General features: G+C 38.6%; 1 protein-coding gene across 2 annotated transcripts in view; it reads left to right on the forward strand.

Annotated features, from left to right (window-relative positions):
• gas7b (growth arrest-specific 7b) overlaps window positions 1-22,116 on the forward strand; it is a 186,272-nt gene that overhangs the window by 149,703 nt on the left and 14,453 nt on the right. For both annotated transcript variants that reach the window (XM_030122641.1, XM_030122642.1), the window contains exons 10-11: window positions 663-791; window positions 1,438-1,561. In XM_030122641.1, the coding sequence (XP_029978501.1) occupies window positions 663-791; window positions 1,438-1,561 (253 nt within the window). The remainder of the gene's footprint in view (window positions 1-662; window positions 792-1,437; window positions 1,562-22,116) is intronic.

Genomic DNA, 22,116 nt, shown 5'->3' on the forward strand with positions numbered 1-22,116 from the left:
CTCTATATATGTGACAAGTTTGAAGTCAGTTGAAACAAATAGATGTTTTTACAGACATGTGAAATGTCGCCCATTATAAGTAAATGGAAGAAAAAAAAAAAGATTTAAAAAATTCATAAAAAGTTTGAACTTTGACCTACTTTTCCCAAAATATAATGACATCTATTCTGGGTCACTGGCAATCTATAAACCCAATTTGGTATGAATTCAACCAATAGTTTTGCTGCTATAGTGTTAACAAACAAACCAAACCACAAACAATACCCTTTGCCTCCTCTTCGGGGGGTGGGGGTATTAATTGTAGTTTTTGGTATTGGTCCTTTATCTGGATATTGTCACTAGGTCAAAAGTGGTTTTATGTTGAAGGTTTTGATCATATTTGAGTTAAACTCGGTCACGTTAAAAACAAAAACTCAAATGAAGGCTAATAAAATCTGTATCGGACTCATATTTCTTGTGTTTAAGACTAACCATAGTTTAGTGTTCCCAGAAAGAATGAGTGTCACAAAAACTGCTGCTGAAGCTTTTTTTAGAGGAGTCTTTAAGTCCAGTCTCTGCTGTTATGATACTAATAAAACAAACTGGGTTAGTGGTAAAGAAGTGTCAAATATTCTCATGTCTTTTAGTCTTAAACTTTATCTGTTTTGTCTTTTTTTCCTCAGCTCCAAAGTGAAGTAGAGAAACCCTTTCTGACCTTCAGAGAGAACTTTAAGAAGGACATGAAGAGGTTTGACCATCACATTGCAGACCTGCGGAAGCAGCTGGTCGGCCGCTACGCAGCAGTGGAGAAGGTATGGACGAAAAGCGCTTTTTCAACCTATGAACAGAAACTCTAAAGCTATGCAGCTCTGTCCTTGTGCTTTGGCAGGCTCAGAAATTCAGGAATCATGTCGCTGGTGATTAAAATTCCACTTCTCTTCCCTAAGCAGACGGCTGTTTCCCGTCTCTGGAATGTTTCCTGCTTTTTTGTATACGTACAATGAAAAGCAATTGGCTGAAGCCTAAAGGCAACTGCAAATCTGTCTCACATCATCTGTCATCTGAGCAGGGTTGGCTCCGTTAAGGGACAAAACCGTTTTCTGTCTGATAAATTCATCTGACAGTGAAGTGAGCAGGACAGGAAGTAAGATAGTGGTTATGTCGGCCGTTGTGAGGCAGCTTCAACAATGAATGATGGATGGATGTTGAAGAAGTCTGCGGCAGACGGCATTATCATCATGATGAATGGAAGCAGGTTTTACCCCCTGAAAAACCTGCGAAATGTTTATCCCTTTAATCAGAAGATATTTGTTTTCAGAAGTCTTAAGAGAAAAATGTGCGTCCGTAAACTCGCCCAGCAGACCGTTGTTGTGCTTCGACATAAATAAAACATGGATTCTTTATGTGCAGCTGTGAGATGTGATTGTGCATCTGACTTCAGTCCCTTATCATCATCAGGCTCGCAAAGCTCTGGCTGACAGACAGAAGGAGCTGGAGTTGAAGACTCAGCAGCTGGAGATAAAACTCAGCAACAAGATTGAGGAAGACATCAAGAAAGCCCGCAGGAAATCCACACAAGCAGGTCAGAGCGGGGGGGTTAAAGGGCAGGAGGAGGGGGTCACGGTCGCACTCAGGTGTTTGTGGTTTTAGGATGAAGAGGAAGCGCTTTGTGTGTTTGTTTTAAGGGCTGTGTTGTGTCGCTGGGTGTTGGAGCGCTGCTGCACAGTAGAAAGTGTTCATTGTTGATACTGAGAAACATTCACAGAGTGGGTTGACATGAGAGTTCAAACAATTACTGCATTAATCCGACTAAAACTGGACTTTAAAAGTACATGGAAATTTGACGGGCTAGTCGGACTAACATGCCTACATAATAAAATTGAAAGTCGATTTGCTCGTGTATGTAAACAGACCAGTCGGACTGGAACGGGACCAGGTGTTCTGCACATGTGCAAGAGCTCTGCAACAAATCCTGACCTGGAAGACAAACATCATGCATCTCATCTGCACTAAAAGTACAGCAAACAGAAAATACGCTATCAGGGTTTCTGCAGGTATCAGCACATCTAATTTAGTGCTTTTTAAGGCCCTGTTTAATGCCACTTTAAACAAATTTAATGCCCACATCCAACTGCAGATACAGTTTTACATTCATTCATTCATTTTCTGAACCCGCTTTATCCTCACTAGGGTCACGGGGGTCGCTTGGAGCCTATCCCAGCTACTTACGAGCGAAGGCGGGGTACACCCTGGACATTTTACCAGTTCATCGCAGGGCTGAACATATAGAGACAAACAATCATTCTCACATTCACACCTATGGGCAATTTAGATTAACCAATTAACCTATCAGTGCATGTCTTTGGATGGTGGGGGGAAGCCGGAGTACACGGGGAGAACATGCAAACTCCACACAGAAAGGTCCACCCCCAGTCGACTAGTGTTGGAATGAACCCAGGACCTTCTTGCTGTGAGGCACGAGTGCTAACCACTGCACCACCGTGTCGTCCGCAGTTTTACATATAGTTTATATATACATACGGTTTAGAGTCGACAGGCTTTAACCAGGTTCTGAATTGTCCCTCCTCCAATCACTTCTGCTGAAACATGCATTTTCCCATTTTTCAAACATTTGCTCATATTCCCTCCGCTCTTTTGCCACAGCATGAGCACGCTCACAGCACATTGCATTCCAAGCATCCGGTGTTGTGACTTTGTGCATCGGCCATAAACAGTAGCCAATTACAGGGTTCTGCCTGTCAATCATCACACCATACTTCTCATCAAAATTATTAAATCTTTACATAATTAAAATAAATTGTGAATAACAATGCTTTTTTTCCATTAAGTGTATTTAATTTTTTAATGCCTCTGAACATGAAATTTAATGCTTCTTAATGCCATTTAACCTATAAAGACCCAAACATCCACCACTACCAAAATCATCTGCTGATATAAACTGTTTAATATCTGTTGATCCACTAATCCTATCAATGCATGTAAATAATTGGTCTAAAATGCAGTTTGTCATTGTTTCATGGTCATCAGTTATGACCCATTTGGACATTCAGAGGCTCTGTAGTGAACATGGAAACACTGTCATCTTCTACAACATTGTTTCACCAGTGAAACTCATGGAGTTGGATCAATGACAGCGGATGGAGACACTTGATTTATGTTCAGTTAATGATGCATTTTACTGAAAAAGTCCCTTTTTCTTCACTTTCCTCTATTTTTGATATAATAATCCTCAACTTTACTCTGAGCTTTTATGAACATTTACATGTTTAGTAAACTAAATGTTGGAAAACACCTGATTTTCAACAACCCCCCACCCAAAAAAAAGAAGGTAATATTGCAATAAATGCGGTAATAAACTGCAAAAGAACAGTTCAAAATTCATTTGTTAAGTGCAACAAATGTCACACTTGATCCTTATGGGTTAAGGCCTTAATTTTCACAAAATCTATTTCATGATTTTTAATGCTTTTTAATGACCCTGGCTATGTAAACTATCTAACATTGTCTATTGTGGGGATAGTTTACCTCTCGGTTGCTAAGTTGCTAGCTCGCTGTTGACTATTGTTGTGGTCTGTGACAGTGTAGGTTAACAAGCTGAAAGTTTGCATATCACCACCTATCATACCAGAGGTGAGATGATTTCAACAATATATCGATTATACTCCAGTGCATGTAGACTGGGACAGTGACATTAGTCCAATTAAATGGTTTAGTCGAGCCAGAGTCGAAGATGTGCATGTAAAAGTACTGATGGTCTTATTTAAAGGTCCAGTGTGTAAAATGTAGCTCCATCTAGTGGTGAAGTAAGAAATGGCACCACTGCACTCATCTAAAAACCCTCAGCGGCGTTTGCTTTGTTTGTTTTGGGCTTTTCAGTTAAGGGGGTTTTAACCATAAACATAGTATGTAACAAGTGGTGCCAGGCACAACAAACCCCGCCCCTCGCACATATTGTAGCTTATTTTGGCATCAATCCAGCTGATGTCCTCGTGTATGCATGTGCTGATGTCAGCATATCAATCGCCTCTATATATGTGCCAAGTTTGAAGTAAATTGAAACAAAATTGATGTTTTTATAGCCATTAGAAATTTCGCCCATTAAAAGTAAATGGGAGGAGAAAAAGATTTTAAAAATTCATAAGAAATTTGAACTTTGACCTACTTTTCCCAAAATATAACCACATCTTTTTTGGGTCACTGGCAATGTATAAACCCAATCTGGTATGAATTCACCCAGTAGTTTTGCAGCTACAGACATGTGAAATTTCGCCCATTATAAGGAAATGGAAAAAATAAGATTTAAAAAGTTCATTAAAAAAATTTTAACTTCGACCTATTTTTCCCAAAATGTAATGACATCTATTCTGCATCACTGGCAATCTATAAACCCAATTCGGTATGAATTCAACCAATGATTTTGCTGCTAGAGTGTTGGGGGGGGGGGGGTACCAATAATTCAGCTCAACAAAGGATTCCATGTACGATGAAACAGATCAAAAAGGATTCCGAGAAGTCCAACATGAGCAACTGTAGAAACACAGTGAAGTCTGTGGAAGCAACTTGTCAACTGTTTACACTAAAGACAGACATTAAAGCCCATCAAATATAGTCAAATATCGTCAAATATAGGGGGATTATTACCACCTGATATTTTATCAGATGACGTCACTGTTGAATATTAATTCCATAGCAGGTATATCTCCTGTAAATCACCATTTAATAATCATTCAGCTGTTTGAAGACTGTTGAGTCTATTATTCCTCAAATGTTAAAGTGACTATTTAGTGTGACCCCTGACCCCATGACAATAAGCAGCTCAAACCATTAGAAACATCTACGGTGGCCCAGAGGTGCAATAGCCCAAAAAAATTATCCACTATAAAGAAAAAAGAAGAGAGCAGCCCAAAAAATTATACACTGGTCCAAAAAATTATCTACTATAAGAAAAAAAGACAAACAGCCCAAAAAATTATCCACTCTAATAAAAAAAGAGAACAGACCAAAAAATTATCCACTCTAATAAAAAAAGAGAACAGACCAAAAAATTATCCACTATAAGGAAAAAAAAGAGAACAGCCCAAAAAATTATCCACTGGTCCAAAAAATTATCCACTGTAAGAAAAAAAAAAGAGACAACAGCCCCCCAAAAATTATTCACTATAAGAAAAAATAAGACAAACAGCCCAAAAAATTATTCACTATAAGAAAAAAAACAGAAAAAAAGAAAAAAAATACAGCTAGAATGGACTGAATAGAGGAGCCACAAGTCAAAACACTGAAGAATGAGCGAACGTCTGCAGCCTGTGTGACAGCAAAAGATGGATACACATGGATGAACTTTGTGTCCAGGGTCATTTTCTGCTTTACATTAGACTCTGCTGTCCTGAAAACAGCTTAGTTCAGTCAAAATTTAGCTGCAAAGCTTGGGAAAATTGAAGTGCACTACATTTGTATTATTGTACAAGTTTAACATGAATAAAGTAACTCAGTTGGTCCAGTCCTAAGTCATGTAGACACTCATATTCTCACAAACATTCATCACTGGGAGCTGTTTCCACTACGCCTCATGGACCGGATTAAAAAAAAAAACAAAAAACAAAAAAAACAAAACAATGTATGATGTTTTTAAGAGACACAGCAATAATGAAACACTGGAAATTGAACTAATCTATTTTTTAATTACATAACAACTACCCCAATACTCGAAAACCATGACCCATCACTTTAATAACCTAATGGAAACATAATTATCAATCAATCAAAATCAATCAAAGTCTATTTATATAGCACTTTACAACAACATGAAGAAGACCAAAGTGCTTTACATCTAAAAACATGATTAAATTATAAGACAGAAACAGTCGGACATAATTAGACACATTATAGAGATCCCACTGATTTCCTGTCAAATCAAACCTGTACTAATGTTACTATAAAATTAATGGTGAAATTAAATGTCCCTCAATATGTGTCATTTGTATTTATTTCCTCAGATTTATACATCCCTACCTTTAATGTACGGTCCTGTGCAAAAGTCTTAGATCTACCTTTAGCTTTGTTGTTTCTGAAGGGTTATTATAAACATACATATTTAGTTTTCATTCTCTTTTCTTCAGGTACAACCAGAAAATACAGGAAATATGTGCACAGCTGTAAAAGACACAAAACAAACAACTAAATGGATTGTAAATGTTAAAGTGACTATTTAGTGTGACCTCATGACAATAAGATGCACAAACCATTAGAAACATCTACGGTGGCCCAGAGGTGCAACAGCCCAAAAAATTATACACTATAAGGAAAAAAAAAAGAGAACAGCCCAAAAATTTATACACTGGTCCAAAAAATTATCCACTATAAGAAAAAAGGGAACAGCCCAAAAAATTATACACTGGTCCAAAAAATTATACACTATAAGAAAAAAAGACAAACGCCCAAAAAATTATCCACTATAATAAAAGAGAACAGACCAAAAAAATTATCCACTATAAGAAAAAAAAAAGACATCAGCCCAAAAAATTATTCACTATAAGGAAAAAAAGACAGCAGCCCAAAAAATTATCCACTATAAGAAAAAAAGAGAACAGCCCAAAAAATTATCCAATATAAGAAAAAAAGAGAACAGACCAAAAAATTATCTACTATAAGAAAAAAACAGACATCAGCCCAAAAAATTATCCACTATAAGAAAAAAAGAGAACAGCCCAAAAAATTATCCACTATAATAAAAAAAGAGAACAGACCGAAAAATTATGCACTATAAGGAAAAAAAAGGAGAACAGGCCAAAAAATTATCCACCATAAGAAAAAAAAGAGAACAGCCCAGAAAATTATCCAATATAAGAAAAAAAAAAAAAGAGAACAGCCCAAAAAATTATCCACTGGTCCAAAAAATTATCCACTATAAGAAAAAAAAAGACAACAGCCCCCCAAAAATTATTCACTATAAGAAAAAATAAAAGACAAACAGCCCAAAAAATTATCCACTGTAAGAAAAAAAAACATCATCCACCTTTTCAATTAAGGGGGCGCTGTTTACCCAAAAGGTCTCTTGCTTTAAAATTAAGGCCACCACAAAAAATAAAAGCATAGGCTGAAAATTTTCAAGGCCTTCAGCTAATGTGGCTAAGGCTAACAAAATAACCCACCAAAAGTTGAGATTGGTGCGCTAGAAATAAAGTTATTTTAAAAAATATATAATGGATATTTTTTTGGGCTAGTGGATAATTTTTTTGGCTGTTGTCTTTTTTTCTTATAGTGGAAATTTTTGGGGGATTTTGTCTTTTTTTTCCCTTATAGTGGATAATTTTTTGGGCTGTTCTCTTTTTTTCTTACAGTGGATAATTTTTTGGGCTAGTGGATAATTTTTTGAGCGGTTCTCTTTTTTTTCTTATAGTGGATAATTTTTTGGGCTAGTGGATAATTTTTTGGGCTGTTCTCTTTTTTTTTTTCTTATAGTGGATAATTTTTTGGGCTGTTGCACCTCTGGGCCACCGTAAACATCTGACGTGTTGAATGAAACTTGGTATAAAACATCAGAAAATGAATGCACTAAATCTTATATGACATGATAAGTGCAAAGGGAGGTCACACTGCACATACGTCACATATATCCAAATTGTATCTAAATACAGAGACTGAGAAATGAATGTGGTCATTATAACTTCACTAATTAATTTACTTATATTGCAGTATATTGTATGTTTCTTTATGACAGCAGCCACTGCAAACACGCAGTTTTCTTAAAAATACATCCAAAAATTAAAACACTACATTTAATTTTATCATTAAATGCCATATAGATTCTTCTAAACTTCAATATTTATGCATAATTAGCTCATTTTAGTGGATTTTCTAATTAGCAACTAAAGTGGAAATGCTAAATCTGTGCAAATGTTTTGTGTTGAGAGAATTTTCACACATGAATGTATACTTCTGAGCTACAGTAAACTGTCTGGATGGTTCTGACCTGTGTGTGACGGGAGCGCTGCCAAAAGCCCAGGGAGTTGTCCTCTAGGGAACATGAATATCTGCACTAACTTTAACCACAGTCTGCTCAGTGGATGTTCAGATGCATGTTTCTGTGAGCAGAGACAGGCTGCAGCCCCTAGAAATCAGCCCTTTATTAATATATCTGCCAAGAAAACATGCATAGAAATAATATATATCAGTTCACGTCTTTGTTTTGTGTAGAAGACGTGTGTTTTATCTCGGGTGAGTTTAGAGATTTACAAAGCCTTTGATTGGTCCCTGAAGGCAGCATCCCCCCTTCTCTAAGCCTCCATTGGTGAGCGCTTTCTATGCAACTTATTATTATTAGTTAAGATGTTATTACTTATTATTATTAGTTACAATTTTACTGAAAAACTTTTTTTTTTTATTTTAGGCGTTTATTCTATTTATTTGGTTATTTTTCCACGTTACACTACTTTTGAGAACAAAACAAACAGCTAAATCAATTTCCACATTTCCATTTACACATAGTAAAGGTGCGTTTTCACAAGTTATTTCACTTATTTTCAAAATCGGAATTCTAATTTTTAAGCTTCAAGGCCCAATGTTTTCATCACAGTGTTCCAGTATAGATGAGTTTTTAATCTACTGATAGCTGAGAATTAGGGGTGTAACGGTACAGAAAAATTTCGGTTCGGTACGTTTTCGGTACAGGGGTCTTCCGTTCGATACATTTTTTTTTTTTTTTTTTAAATTAGTGATAGTTAACAAGACAATGTGGACAGAAAAAAACAACACATAAACAAAGGGAAACTAAAAGAAATAAACAAACAAACAAAAAACAACAACAACGACAGAGTATTGACAAACAACAACAACGTTATATTACAATGAAAAAGATCATAAACGTAAATAGCAACTAAACCATATAGCTTGGTTAGGGGCGATAGGGAAAAGGGGAAGAGGGGGGTGTGAATGAAAGTGAGAAAAAGAGAGGGGGAGAGTTGTTGTAATAATACAAAAATATATAATAATAATACCAGTAGCCTAATTTGCTAGTATTATAGTGGTGGCGGTAGCGGCGGAGGCAGCCACAATACGAGTTAAATAATTTAATATTTGTAATAATGTATTTGTGTCAGTTACTATCTGTTTTGAGTTTATATGAATCAATTTAAATTAATATGGCTATGGGGGGGTGGGGGGTGGAGCCCAGGACGCAGATTCAGTTCAATACCTTTTCGGTACGGTGAAGGAGACCAGTGAAGTGGGGGGGGGGGGGGGGGTATAGGGGTGTGTGCTCTGTAATTTCTAAAAAATATTATTCAGTCATTTGTGCATTAACAGGCACCCCACATTACGTATTTTTGTATTTTTTAATGTTCAATGTTCGTTGATGGCAAACACTGTAATTTACGGAGTGTTTTTGAACGCCTCACAGTATTCCCTGTGGTGCTGTGAATGTGACCTCACAGTGACACCGCAGCAGAGGCACGGCGAAGGAGAAGAGGAGCAGGTTTACTGGATTTTGCCGACTTGAGTTAAAAAATAAAAACCTTTTCATTATAGAGGAACCCGTGGACTGTTTTGTGGCACAAAGTTACAACAAACCAAAAACCGACTGAAACTTTTCATGCTTCGAATGTCCTACCCGACTTCTGTGCCTCTGTTATACTCTCTGTTGTTATGTTTTGGGGTTTTTTTTGCAGTGGTGCTGAGAATTCTCCACTGCTGAATGTATATAGGGAAAACTCTGCACATGGGTTCTGCTTGCGTCCATCCTGCTTCCTGAGTGTTTGCGTTCTTCACATAGGTTACATGTATTTGTTCGGTACACCTCTGTATTGTATCGAAGGCCCCAAACTGAAACGGGAAAATCGGTACAAATAAGTGCACTGTTACACCCCTACTGAGAATGTTCTGTACATTTTCATATCAGGTTATACGAAGTAGGGATGTCATGAGAACCGATACTCATGATACCATTCGATACTATGATAAAAAAAAGAATTGTCGATACTCATTTTTTAAATAAATGTAAGAATCGATACTATAGGTTAGGGCTGCTCGATTATAGAAAAAACAATAATCACAATTATTTTACAAATAACTGAAATCACGATTATTAAAAACAATTATATGTTAACCTTAAAGTTGTTTATTTTTTTTCTTGCAAAACAATGTAAAATATACTCTTTAAACATAAATAAAGCTTTTAACCACTAAAACAAAGTATGTTCACTTTTGTATGAAACAAAAAAAAATCTTTGAATGCAAGTAAGTGTACTGTAAATTCAAGTATGTTTCCTTTTGTAAACAAATAGCGCACTGTAATTAAACTGCTATAGACTTGCCATAGAACTGGAGCAATAAAAATATATATATATAACTCATGTCAAGTGCAAATTATAAATTCAAGTATGTTCAATGTAGTATGAAACATAGTAAATTCAGTGGCGTGCTGTGAGGTTTCAGTTCAGGCCTTCTGTATACGTCAGCCATCTATAGAATACGCACGTTAGGGTTATACGGGTTAGAGTTAGGTTAATGCGGGAGTTGCAGCGTAAAGAGATTCAGAGACTGAAGATTGCATTGCTATGAAGTTGTAGACCGAGTGGTTGTTTTGTGTTTTGGTTTTTCATAAGATTATCATAAAGGTCGCGGTGGTTAAACTTTAGATGGTTAAAAAGGTTTGTTATGTTACCGGTCGGTGCGGACACAACTACGTAACACTTTTTGCACGTGATGCGTTTTTGCTCTTCGTCGTCTTCATCAAACCCAAAGTGATTCCATACAATTGAATATGACTTGCCTTTTTTGTTTACCGAGCACTTCTGCTGTGATTCTCCTGCCATTTTTCAAGGCCGCTAGGTACAACTTTCCTCGGGGTGGACTTGCCAGCTAGCTGGCAGCAGTAGCTTAGAGTGGGGTGAGGCAGAGCAGCTCATGGTAGCTTTCATGCACGTGAATTAAAACAACTCAAATTAATAATCATTTTTTCTCGATTACATAATTTTTGTAATCATTCAGTGTAATAATCGAAATCGTAATTGAATTTCAATTAATTGCACAGCCCTACTATAGGTAGACAACTACTCTTCCGGAATTGATGGGGTCAGTATGCGCCGACAGTATACGTGCAGCAGGTGTAGCTGCTCATGAAAGAATGGACACAGCTGCAGCTAAAGCTACGCCTCGTCTAATGGACAAAAAAGAACCAAAAGTCGTGTGTGGAAGGAGGTATTTCAGGTAGACGACCATGATGTGGTTATGGACACGCATAAGCCACTGTGTAAATGCTGCCACCGCAGAATTCAAACAAGGGGTGGGGGGTGGGGGGGTACCACGAACCTAGCAAAGCACATTCGAGATAGGCACCCAGATCTGTTTAAAGAATTCAAGGTGAGTTCCGTTACACAGCATTAAACAGTTGACATGTGATATTATCTGGGCTTCACATTGGCACTGGTCCCATGTTTTACAGCCTGGCCCGTTCGGACCACCGCCAATACAAAATGTTGACAATAAGAAACTATACCAGCGGTCACAGGTGGACCTGGACCTAGAGCCGGTGGTGGAGCGCTTCTATTGTAACCAGCGCAGCTTATAGTAGAGTACACTACAAACAAAAAAGTTAAGGATATTTCATTTATTTTTGGTCATTTTTTTGGTCATTTTTGCCATTTGTAAATAAAACTATGTCTGGTCATGAAAAAAATGTGTTTTAATTCAGTTCACACACAGAAAAGTAAAAAGCGCTGTGCAAGACTCCCAACTGAAAAAAAGCCCACAAATTAAAAATATCCTTAACTTTTTGTTTGTAGTGTAGATGAGGAAACGCACAGACCAACTGCATGTATTTAGAACCATCCCACGTGATACCACTCAGCCAATCACGTCTGTGCATTCTAAGCAGTGAACTGTGACTGACAGTGCAACAGATGAGAGAGTTAGAGGCAATAGCAATATTCATTTATATGCAAATACATAAAGCAGTGTTTTTCAGCCTTGGGGTCGGGACCCACCGTGGGGTCGCCTGGAATTCAAATGGGGTCGCCTGAAATTTCTAGTAATTGATACAAATAATTAAAAAATACATACTAATAAAAAATATATGGTGAGTTAACAGAGACAATCCCAATATATAAAAGACATGACAAACTGTGAAGCTGAAACTGAAGCACTGTGGTACTGTTTATCTGTCAAATGATCATTGTGGTCGGTTTCAGATGCTGCAGCTCTTTCATAATTCATAGTTTGAGTTATTTATGTTCAGTATTAATTGTCAGCCTTGTAAATCCAAGCTGGACTGACTGTACATATCCTGATCAAAGAAAATAAAATTCTCACTTTGTGCAGTAATCTACACCTGGCTTTTCTGCCTCCGTCCAGAATAATATACATTATATTGTCTAAATGTCCTCTAAAATTAACTTTTATTTGCAACAGAGTACAGCAAACTATTACATGATTAAAAACAAATTAATTTTAGTAAAAAAAAAAAGTCTCAATTTTGAATGTTTGGGGTCGCCAGAAATTTGTGATGTTAAAATGGGGTCACGAAAAGGTTGGGAACCACTGACTTAAAGTATTTCTTGTTTAAGTTTATAGGTTCTTCTGATTTTTTTTTTTTTTGTTTGTTTTTGTTTACCATGGTATCGATTTGGTATAGAGAATCGTGTACTTTTAGTAGTATCGGTTAGAGCTGAAACGATTAATCAACTCAAAGTGATCCTAAAATAATCATTCAACCACATTTCTCCTTAATCAAAGCTTTGTTTCCTTCATTTGTCTGCAGTTAAACATTGGTTCCACTGTTGCGTTTCACACGGACACTTATTGTGACGCACAAAGAAGCTTCAATTCAGGAAAACTGCAGTAGAATATCTCCCTTCAATCAATTCGAGTCGATTAACCGAATCGTGAATTTTTGCATTCGCTTCAAGCACTTAATCGATTAATCGGTTTCAGCTCTAGTATCAGTATCGATTCCTGAATTTTTGGTATCGTGACATCCCTACGACAAAGCGCCTACAAGCGTAAATATAAGCAGCTATGACAAAAACAGACTCCTAAAGGGTTAAATGCACAGTTTAGGCGGCGGTGTGTTCTGCACAGCACATACAGTGTGTGGATCTGGACTTCATCAGTCAACCTATAAAAGTGCCTCCCCAGCAGATGTGAGATTCCTCCTTATCAGAGCTCAGACGCTGATCAGCAGTGTTTTGTGTCGGCGCTGCCCTCGGTTGAACTCCCAATCAGATTCAGACGGTTTGGTAGATGGTTAACTGGCCAGACGTTAAATCCGTCTCCTCCTCCAGCTCTTCGTTTGAGCGGTCACTCGAGATTGGATACCGTGTTTGTCTTTTTATGTGACTCATGAGCTTTATCAGCATTTGGAGGGTTTTTTTTTTCCTAATAGAGGGATGGGAGAGGCAAGGGGGGGGGGGTTCTGAGACATTCTTTACTGGACTCGTCTGCGTTCACACCAGACTGAGACAGAAGTGTGGGTGTGGGTGAGCTAACACCATAGGCTGTGCAGTTAGAGTTCATAATCACACTGCAAAGAATAAACATCCCACAGCCTGTTAGTATATGAACACATTATGAAGGCTCAGATGTGTGGAAGTATGTTTGAAGACAAAAACAGAACAATAACAAAACATACTTACAGTGAAACCACATGAGAAGTGTCATATTAAAGTACTGATGACTGAATCTGCATGGAAGTGTGTAAAAGATGTAAGGTGTTTAAGAGGCTCCAACCTGATGATTATGTTTTTATGTGTGTGCAGTGACAAGAAAATGAAAACTATTGTGTCCGTTTTTACTTTAAGACTTGTACACAACTTGGCAAAGACAAAAAAAAAACATTGCGAAGTCTTTGGCCATGCTCCTCCGTCATGAGGGAGGTTCATAGATGATGATGATCTACAGACTGGGATGAAATTACAATCAGGTTCATATGTGTTCATTCTCCTGTTGGTGTTCCTCACCTCAGAACTGATGAAGATCTGGAGATCTGGTCCCAGAGACACTTCAATGTCAGCATATTATCCTGGTTTCCTTTCCTCTTCTCCTTGTCTTGTTTCCTTTCCTTGCCTTGCCTTTCCTTTCCTTGTCTTGCTTCCTTTCCTTTCCTTTCCTTTCCTATCCTCTTTATCTTTTATCCTTTCCTTTCCTTTCTTTTCCTTTCCCTGTCTTATTTCCTTTCCTTTCCTCCATGCCTTTTTCCATTCCTTTCCTTGTCTTGTTTCCCTTCCTATCCTCTTTATCTTTTATCCTTTCCTTTCCCTGTCTTATTTCCTTTCCTCCTTCCCTTTGTCCTTTTCTTTCCTTGTCTTGTGTCCTTTCCTTTCATATCCTCCTTGACTTGAATTTCCTTTCCTTGTCTTGTTTCCTTTCCTATCCTCTTTATCTTTCCTTTACTTTTCTTTCCCTGTCTTATTTACCTTCCTTTCCTTCCCTTTCCTCCTTGCCTTTTTCCATTCCTTTCCTTGTCTTGTTTCCTTTCCTTGTTATTTCCTTTCCTTTCCTGTCTTCTTTATCTTTTATCCTTTCTTTTCCTTTCCTTTCTGTCTTATTTACTTTCCTTCCCTTTCCTTCTTGCCTTTTTCCATTCCTTTCCTTTCCTTTCCTTGTCTTGTTTCCTTTCTTTTCCTTTCCTTTTTCCATTCCTTTCCTTGTCTTGTTTCCTTTCCTTGTTATTTCCTTTCCTATCCTCTTTATCTTTTATCCTTTCCTTTCCTTTTCTTCCTCTGTCTTATTTATCTTCCTTTCCTTCCCTTTCCTCCTTGCCTTTTTCCATTCCTTTCCTTTCCTTGTCTTGTTTCCTTTCCTTGTTATTTCCTTTCCTTTCCCATCTTCTTCATCTTTTATCCTTTCCTTTCCCTGTCTTATTTACCTTCCTTTCCTTTCCTTTCCTTTCCTTGTCTTGTTTCCTTTCCTCGTTTCCTTTCCTTGTCCAATATGGTAACAGACCTAAACTTAAGCCATGGTTTTGAATTTTAGTTTGTATTTCTTTCAGTTATACAGTAAAAGCATCAGCATTTTTACTCTTTTTTTGCCGTGTTCTGTTTTCTGTCATCACCCCACTGTGATCTAATATATTATAGTTTGTTTATGGAGCAAAAATTGCTTTGACTTGTTCATAGATCGAAAGCTCATGTCACGACTCAAACAGAAAAATGACAGGTTTTCAAGCGTCCTTTTCGGTTTTAATTCAGCCTGTAGTTTTCCTGCGTTAGCCTTCATCTTCATACGTCTGTGTAAGTGACACGGGTCAGTCCTGTCACACTGCGTTGTTGCATTCGCCATCAGGCTGTAACTGTGATTAATGTTACATCCACCTGTTACACAATTACACAAACTTTCCTTGTATTTGATGCGTCTGCACAGTTAACAAGCACAGAACCACTGCTTACACACTGAGCCTCACGTCTTTTTGTTTTGTTTGTTTTTTGTTTTTTTTTTTTCCTGGCAGTTTGAGAAGATCGGATGTTTTGCCCAGTGACAGATGCATTTGGTCAAGAAAACTGAGCCAATTAGAGCTTGACATCCAGACAGGTTGTTTGAGAGAAACAGCTCATAGAAGTTAAGAACCGCAATACAGTATATTTTCGGAACTTTTTGAGGTTGACCAATTCACTGCATGTCTATTGGACACTTTATAAACTAAAAAACACAGACAATATTTGCAGATTCAGGATGGAAGGAGGGATTTGATGCATTTGTTTAATTCAGCATTTGTTGAAGAAAACATATATTATTGCGTTAATGTGTATTACAACTTATCTGGAGGGTTCTTTAAATAGTGTAACTTGTTTGGAGTTACTTTCTACTGCAGAATAATGCGCTTTGCATGGTCTGTTGAGTTTCTTGCCTTTGTTTATTTCCGGTCTGTGAGCAGTTTCATTAAATGGAAAGACATAACATCAATATATGCCATTAAACATAAAGTGTATTAAACTTTACTATGTTAACTTGTCTTTAAACATCTCTGTCTGATTCATGTTAGATTTTCAGCAGCAGTAGCAGTAAAAAAAACTCCCATAATTCCAGGTTCTTACACAACATGACCTCTAACTGCATCTTCAATTATTGTTATAATTTGTTTATTTTATTTCTCTAATTACCTTTGATATACATGTCATTTTAAACACAATTTGACTCAACACATTAGGGTCACATCAAAATTTTCTGAATTTTGCAAAAAAAAAAAAAAAAAAAAAGGCATTGCATTTTTGTGCAGTTCTTACGTTAACATGCTTGATGGAAAATGGAAACACCTTTTTAACCCTTAGGGGTCTGAGCCTATTTTGGTAATTTTTTTTTGGTAATTTTTGCCATTTGTAAATAAAACTATGTCTGGTCATTAAAAAATGTTTTAATTCAGTTCACACAAAAAAAAAGTAAAAAGCACTGTGCAAGACTCCTAACTGAAAAAAATAGCAGAAAAATTAAAAATATCCTTAACTTTTAGTTTGGAGTGTAGATGAGGAAATGGACAGACCAATTGCATGTATTTAGAACCATCCCACGTGATACCACTCAGCCAATCATATCTGTGCATTCAAAGCAGTAAACTGTGACTGACAGTGCAACAGATGAGAGAGTTAGAGGCAATAGCAATATTCATTTATATGCAAATACTACTTTGGCTGTTATTGAGTACTTTTGATTTTGCCTTTATATACACTACTCAAAAAAAGTTAAGGACCACTTTTTAATTTGTGTATAAGTTTTTTATATGAGGTATTCTACTTCTGGAAATACCCCAATACAACTCTCCTGAATGTCCTCAAACACACTGTAATCAATTTCACACATGATTGGATTCAATTGTTGCATAATGTCTCTGGCATCATTGCACATCCTGAGATGAGGGCCTATAGGGGTGTCAGCTGACCACGTGAAGTGGTACAAAAGTGGGTGCAAAAGCATTTTCTGTCTTTAGTCTCCACAATCAGACAACTTGGTGACAACAGCAATGCCGAGACGCCACCTGAGTGAACCAGAAGTTGCCAGAGCCCTAGGGATGCTGGAAGCTGGCCTCAGTCAGCGAAGAGTAGCCGAAATGATGGGTGTGTCGCACAGTGTCATCAGCAGAGCAAACCAAAGACACCGAGAGACAGGGCTATACTCCGAGAGACCCCGCAGTGGCCGACCAGTTGCAACAACCCCTAGAGATGATCGCTACTTGACGAATCTCAGCCTCCGCAACCGCTTTCACAGTGCACGTCGCCTCAATAATGACTTCGCTGCAGCAACTGGAGTGATTGTTTCCACTCAAACAATCCGTAACCGACTTCACCGAGCCAATATGCATGCCAGAAGGCCAGCTCAGTGTGTCCCACTCACCCCTGCTCCCCCAGGGGCCACGTAGAGACGAGTATGGTTGCCATAGCAGGGCTCAAAATTAACTTTTTGACCTAGGAGCACTGTGCTCCTAACCCTAAAAAGTTAGGAGCACAGGCTAAAATCTAGGCGCACCACTATTATATAAAAAATTTGGAGAACAAGCAAAACTCTTGGCCATACCAAGTAATATTCCTATATGTATTTAAGCAATGTTAACAACCTAGAATAAAGTATTTGAATAGAGTATGAAAGAAAAAGCTTACATTGACACAGGTGCAAAACAATTGTCAATGTGTGGTATATACTTTAGTTGGTTCTTGGAGAAGAAAGACGAATCACACCATTATTTGCAACAACCAACTTTTTTATTTCATGGCCTAAAGGCCCTTAGTCACTGTGGTCTACACCACGCCTGAAGTCAGGTCTCCTTGACCTGGTGCCCCTTAGTCACTGTGGTCTGCACCACGACGCCTGAAGTCAGGCCTCCTTGACCTGGTGCCAGAGTGTAGGTACTTCCTGACCGCTGGCAGTGCATCGAAGTCATGCAGTGTTGGACCATCCGCAGAGATGCGCACGCGAGGGGGCGGGGACTAGATTTTCCGCTTCAGTCAGCGAGGCGTGGAGCTTGTTTATTTTCAGCTGACGAGTTACTTCTGCAGCCATTATTCTAGGCGCACGTATTAATTTTCGCTCATTTTTTTATTGGCGCACCGTGCGATCGTAATCTCAAAAACAGTCGCACTACCGAAATTCTCAGGCGCATGCGACCGTAATTCAGTCGCAGTCACGAGCCCTGCATAGGCGATGCCTCCCCACACCATGATGCTGCCTCCTCCATAATGGTCATGTTCTGCAATACAGGAGTCGGCAAATCTCGCTCCTGGTCGCCTCCAGACTCTCACACGTCCATCATTGTGGTCAAGGGAGAATCTGCTCTCATCTGTGAACAGAACTCGGCGCCATTGCTGTTGGGTCCATCTGACATGCTCCTGAGCCCAGTTGAGACGGATTCTTCTGTGAGCAGGGGTGAGTGGGACACACTGAGCTGGCCTTCTGGCATGCATATTGGCTCGGCGAAGTCGGTTACGGATTGTTTGAGTGGAAACAATCACTCCAGTTGCTGCAGCGAAGTCATTATTGAGGCGACGTGCACTGCGAAAGCGGTTGCGGAGGCTGAGATTCGTCAAGTAGCGATCATCTCTAGGGGTTGTTGCAACTGGTCGGCCACTGCGGGGTCTCTCGGAGTATAGCCCTGTCTCTCGGTGTCTTTGGTTTGCTCTGCTGATGACACTGTGCGACACACCCATCATTTCGGCTACTCTTCGCTGACTGAGGCCAGCTTCCAGCATCCCTAGGGCTCTGGCAACTTCTGGTTCACTCAGGTGGCGTCTCGGCATTGCTGTTGTCACCAAGTTGTCTGATTGTGGAGACTAAAGACAGAAAATGCTTTTGCACCCACTTTTGTACCACTTCACGTGGTCAGCTGACACCCCTATAGGCCCTCATTTCAGGATGTGCAATGATGCCAGAGACATTATGCAACAATTGAATCCAATCATGTGTGAAATTGATTACAGTGTGTTTGAGAACATTCAGGAGAGTTGTATTGGGGTATTTCCAGAAGTAGAATACCTCATATAAAAAACTTATACACAAATTAAAAAGTGGTCCTTAACTTTTTTTGAGTAGTGTACTATATAATGAAATGTTTACTATATCCATGTTTGGTATCTTTTTTTTCAGCACAACTTCATCTGTCTCATCTTATTGTTTCACTGTAACCTCTTTATCAACACAAAAGGCCATCAAACTCACAAAAAATATAAAATCATTTTTGAAAAATTTATATAATTTATTGCATGAATAACAAAGATGCTAAACAAACCTTTTCAGAGACTTTAAAAGTGAATATTGGTTACAAATATTAGGTATATAAAATCAAAATTGTAATAAATTTAAACTATACTAAAATATTTAACATAAATGCATGTCTTTACATAGGCGTTTTCTCCAGTTTTCTCACCCCCCGGTCCTCCTGGTTTCCATATCCAGTACAGGTGGGGGGGTCATTCTCACCCTTACCTGTAATGCTAATGCACTCTGTGGATTAGAATCTGCAGATTTGGCCAGTTTTTTTTTTTCCGTTTTGAAAAAGGACAAAAAAATGACGAAAATATGTTAAGAAATCTAATGCCCGCCTAACCTCATTTTCATCCTTTTACTCAAGTTTGTTTGCTCCAGTTTCAAACCGTCATATCTCCAGCTGTATTTGCTCGACCAACATCAAATAAAAAGTGGGAGAGTGTTTCAAGTCCGCACTTTTGAATGCAGTTGTCCCCAGTGGTCTACGTGACCGACTTCCGATGCTACGATGTGTTGAACATGTCATGTGATTCAGTCACGGGGCCTTGACTGTGGACTCCTAAGGGTTAAGTTAAGAAAGTTGTGATGTAGTGGACGTTAACTCCCATTACTGATCAGCTGATGTTCCAGGAAAGGATGAAAACTATGGTAGTAACAGATCTGATCTGACAAAATGGCTCAGTCTGAACCATCAAAAGAAATAATTATTTTAAAGACCACTGATAGAAAATGCACATAATTATCTTTTACTTAATTGTTGGACATTTTATGGAGACATAGCTAGTTTTTTGGGGTTTTTTTTTTTTGTCTATTTCGTCTAGATTTTATACCGATATTCTTGCTAGAATTTTACAAACAGGAGGGATTCCTTTGTTGGAAACTACAATATGCGCGTTTGTTCCCATTTTTGAGCTGCTATGTCATATGAAAGGGTGTTATGTTTTATTTATTCATTCTTTTTTTATTTAGCCAGATACCAGTTCTCTTCTTAGAGTGACTTTTGGATCAGTTCAGTGTCAGTGTTTGATTGTTTCTGCATTTGTTCATAATCTGAAGAACACAGACTGCTTCTCCTTTAAGTCCCCCCTTTGACTGACATGATATATGTGTGTTAGGTTTGTAGCAGGGACTCTAATAAACACACAACTGTTAACAGAAACATTGTGCCAGGCTGAATGAATGACAAACAATGACTTTAAATAGCCACTGGCGCTTTACTCTGATCAGGCTCCATTCACCCACGTAACAAACTCCGATGCCAGATGAGCTGCCGAAAACTGCGAAAGCACATGTGCACGTAAGGCGACTGCGAAAGGGAAAAAAAAAAAAGGCAAAGCTGAAGAGTAGCATCAGCAGGAGCCGCAAGTTTTTAATAGGTGTGTGACCTGACGAAACGCGACTGGCTAAGAGTAAACAGATGTGGACGTCTTACCAAAGTGTGATGTCATGACTCAACCAGGCACGACCACATGCTGTGGCGCGCGTCCTCCGGTCCAAACGCGCTCTCACAGTCCGAGTCATCCCTCCTCCACGTCGCTTATGCAACCACGGAGAAAAACAGCAGCAGTTGTTGACGGTGCTCACGGCGTCTGGCTGCCAGTTGATGACTACAGCGAGAGGAGACTGATGCCAAAACAACTAAAGCACAGCATCTGTCTGCTCATAACAAAGACTCATTATCGCTTCACGCTTTCACTGCATTGGATTACACACAGCATTTACTCCTTTATTGTCCTTGTACCGCCGATTTCCTAATGTCTTCTATCAACCGAGGCCAGACCACTCTTTTATAGACGCTGTAATTTTCACTTTTTATTAATTTTTTTTTAAAGACTTGCAGGGGTGATCTGCAGGTTTTGTGCATTTCCTTTACAGTTTTTATTCTCTATCTGTAAAAGTACACCTGAGGATCCTGTTTACTGTAAACCCTGCAGCAGTGAAATGCATCTATTTAACACAAGTACAAACTTTCTTTTAACCCTTTAAAGGGGTCATATTTTGCTAAACCCACTTTTATTAGTCTTCAGTACATTTATTTCTGTATTTGTGGACGCTAATAGTTCAAAAAGTTTGAATTTGAACCCTCCGGGTGCTGCACAGCTATCTTTATATTCATTACGGTGAAAAACGAGTGGGTTTCTACAACCCACTTCAATTCCTGCGTAATTTGTTGTGTTTTGCAACTAGTTACGTCACAATATTTGCACATATAAGCTAAGACTTCCAAGGAACATTTCTCCGAGTACGACATAATTGTTTATCCAGACTGATCTCATGAAATTGCGTTATATGTGACGCCAGTTAATTGCATTTGGCGTGCTATACGTACACATTTCATCCTTTCCGGTGTTATTTAACACCATTTGATGGCGTGTCAATGTGCTAGCTGCTAATCGTGCCAGCCACTATTCATGCTAATCACTAACCCTAAACCTAACCCCTAAGCCTAACTGCTAATCGTGCTAGCCACTATTCGTGCTAATCACTAACCCTAAACCTAACCCTAACCCCTAACCACTAATCATACTAGCCACTATTCGTGCTAATCACTAACCCTAAACCTAACCCTAACCACTAATCATGCTAGCCACTATTTGTGCTAATCACTAACCCTAAACCTAATCCTAACCCCTAACCCTAACCACTAATCGTGCTAGCCACTATTCATGCTAATCACTAACCCTAAACCTAAGCCCTAACCCTAACCGCTAATCGTACTAGCCACTATTCGTGCTAATCACTAACCCTAAACCTAACCCTAACCACTAATCGTGCTAGCCACTATTTGTGCTAATCACTAACCCTAAACCTAACCCTAACCCCTAACCCTAACCACTAATCATGCTAGCCACTATTCATGCTAATCACTAACCCTAAACCTAAGCCCTAACCCTAACTGCTAATCGTACTAGCCACTATTTGTGCTAATCACTAACCCTA

This window comes from Sphaeramia orbicularis, chromosome 19 (genome assembly GCF_902148855.1).
Source record: "Sphaeramia orbicularis chromosome 19, fSphaOr1.1, whole genome shotgun sequence".
Lineage (NCBI taxonomy): Eukaryota > Metazoa > Chordata > Actinopteri > Kurtiformes > Apogonidae > Sphaeramia > Sphaeramia orbicularis.